Source organism: Macrobrachium rosenbergii, chromosome 36 (genome assembly GCF_040412425.1).
Source record: "Macrobrachium rosenbergii isolate ZJJX-2024 chromosome 36, ASM4041242v1, whole genome shotgun sequence".
Taxonomy (NCBI): domain Eukaryota; kingdom Metazoa; phylum Arthropoda; class Malacostraca; order Decapoda; family Palaemonidae; genus Macrobrachium; species Macrobrachium rosenbergii.
In genome coordinates, this window is record NC_089776.1 from 2,224,248 (window position 1) to 2,226,429 (window position 2,182).

The following is a 2,182-nucleotide window of genomic DNA, read 5'->3' on the forward strand; positions in this document are numbered from 1 at the left end:
CAGCAACAGTCTGTTTAGGGAGGAAGATGTTTCTGCCATGGTGAACTTTGTTTCTTCTTCATTGGCAGTTGAGTCGCAGCAGGCAATGATTCGGGCAGCAGCACAGAGTATCAGATCACTTAAGAGGTCCAGGATGGCAACGCCATCTAAGCGTCCACGTTCCAAATCTCCGGTAAAGGTCTCCGAAAAAAGTCTGCTTTTCCTCCAAAAGTCCTGCTTCTGCATCAGATCCGAAACCTTCTGCTCATAAGAAGGGTTTTTGGAAATAGACATTCCCTTCACCTGCACCTGTAGGAGGTTGCCTTGCTCCTTTCTGGAACATCTGGAAGGAGTGGGCCGTGGAGAGTTGGGTAGTGGAGGTGTTAAGGAAAGGGTACAGAGTCCCTTTTCACTCTCATCCACCTCTATCCAGCTCACCGGTTCATCTTCCCAGTTATTCCCCTTCCTCCATCAGGGGGATAGCTTTGGTGGCAGAAATCCGAGCCCTTTTAGAGAAGGGAACATTAGAGCCCTCTCCCCCTTCTCCAGGGTTTTACAAGCGGATCTTCATGGCCCCAAAAGCGGGAGGATCTTGGAGATCCATCATAGATCTCTCAGGCCTCAACCTGTTCGTTGTCTCGACAAAGTTTCATATGGAAACTTCGCAGTAGGTGCTGCGGTTAGTTTGGAGAGATGATTGGATGATTTCAGTGGACCTCAAGGACGCATATCTCCAGGTTCCAATTCATCAGGAATTTTGGAAGTTCCTTCGCTTCTCGGGTTCAACTGGAATATTCCAGTTCAAAGTCCTCTGCTTCGGTCTGACCACAGCACCTCAGGTATTCACGAGGGTGATGTCTCTTGTTTCAGACATAATGCATCGTCGGGGTTTCCGGATGAGGAGATATCTCGACGATTGGTTGGTTCAGGCTTCGTCGGTAGACAAGGTTCTGCAGGCAAGGGATTTCTTACTGAACCTCTGTCAAGAGTTAGGAATTCGGATCAACGTAGACAAGAGCTCACTAATTCCAGCACAAAAAGATGTATTTGGGGATGACAATTCAGACGCGTCTTTTGAGGGCTTTCCCGACAGAGGAGCTGGTTCTGGCGATTCTATGCTAACTGGAGGTATTCCTGTCGGACAGAGCTCAACCTGTGAGCCTGTGGAAAAGCTTGCCGGGCTGAATGGCCTCCCTCTCACTTCTAGTTCCAGGGTCTTGTCTCCGGATGCATTCTCTGCAGGTGTGTCTCAGGAATCGCTGGGACTTTCGGGAAGAGAATGCATTCATAGTCTGGGACGATTCTTGCCTGAAGGATCTTCAGTGGTGGTCAAAAGAACATCATCTGACCATCGGCGTAAGATTGGACTCCCCTATTCAAGATGTTCATCTGTACACAGATGCCTCAGATTGGGGTTAGGGTGCAACCGTGGAGGAATTTCAGGCTCAGGGCCTTTGGAGGATCTGGATCAGGAAGAGTCCATAAACTACAGGCAGTTAAGAGCAGTAGAGGAGGCTTTAAGTTGCTTCGCAGAGCAGGTAAACAACAAGACAATAGCACTGTTTTACGACAATGTTACAGCAGTGTCCTATCTCAAGAAGGAAGGGGAAACAAGATCGCAAGCATTAAACGGCATAGCACAGAGAGTTCTCCGTTGGTGCGAGGACCACAGAGTTTCTCTCATTCCCCAATTCGTGTCAGGGAAACTCAACGTATTAGCGGACGCTCTGAGTTGTTCGCAGGAAGTTCTTGGGGGAGAATGGACTCTAGTTCAGGAGGAGGTGCAACTTCTATTGAAGAGATGGCCAGCGACAATAGACCTATTCGCCACCAGGTTGAATTTTCGTCTCCCAGTCTACTTCTCCTCAGTAGCAGGCCCCATGTCCTGCGGGACAGATGCAATGCTACACTACTGAGACAACATGCAAGTCTATGCATTCCCTCCGTTCAGGATGATTCTGGAAGTCTTGGTAAAGCTCAGAAACTGCAACAACACTCAGATGACTTTGGTTTGCCCTTTCTGGCCCCAAAGACCTTGGTTTCTGGACCTTCTGGACTTTTTGACAGAAGTCCGGTATTCCTCCCAGAGAGGAAAGATCTTCTCAGACAGCCACATTTCCATTACTTCCATCGGAACCTCCTGTGTGCTGAAGCTAGCTGCGTGGAGACTGTCCAGCGAGCTGCCCATCATGCAGGACTCTCT

General features: G+C 49.1%; 1 protein-coding gene across 1 annotated transcript; it reads left to right on the forward strand.

The window, feature by feature from the left end:
* Nucleotides 1-833: 833 nt before the first annotated feature.
* Nucleotides 834-1,895, forward strand: LOC136856508 (uncharacterized). Its single transcript, XM_067134366.1, has one exon. The coding sequence runs from the start codon at nucleotides 834-836 to the stop codon at nucleotides 1,893-1,895; it is 1,062 nt and encodes a 353-aa protein (XP_066990467.1).
* The last annotated feature ends 287 nt before the right edge of the window (nucleotides 1,896-2,182 follow it).

What these genes read in the sequence shown, in the direction of transcription:
- LOC136856508 (XM_067134366.1), top strand. Translation starts at nt 834, where the DNA reads ATGTCTCTTGTTTCAGACATAATGCATCGTCGGGGTTTCCGGATGAGG.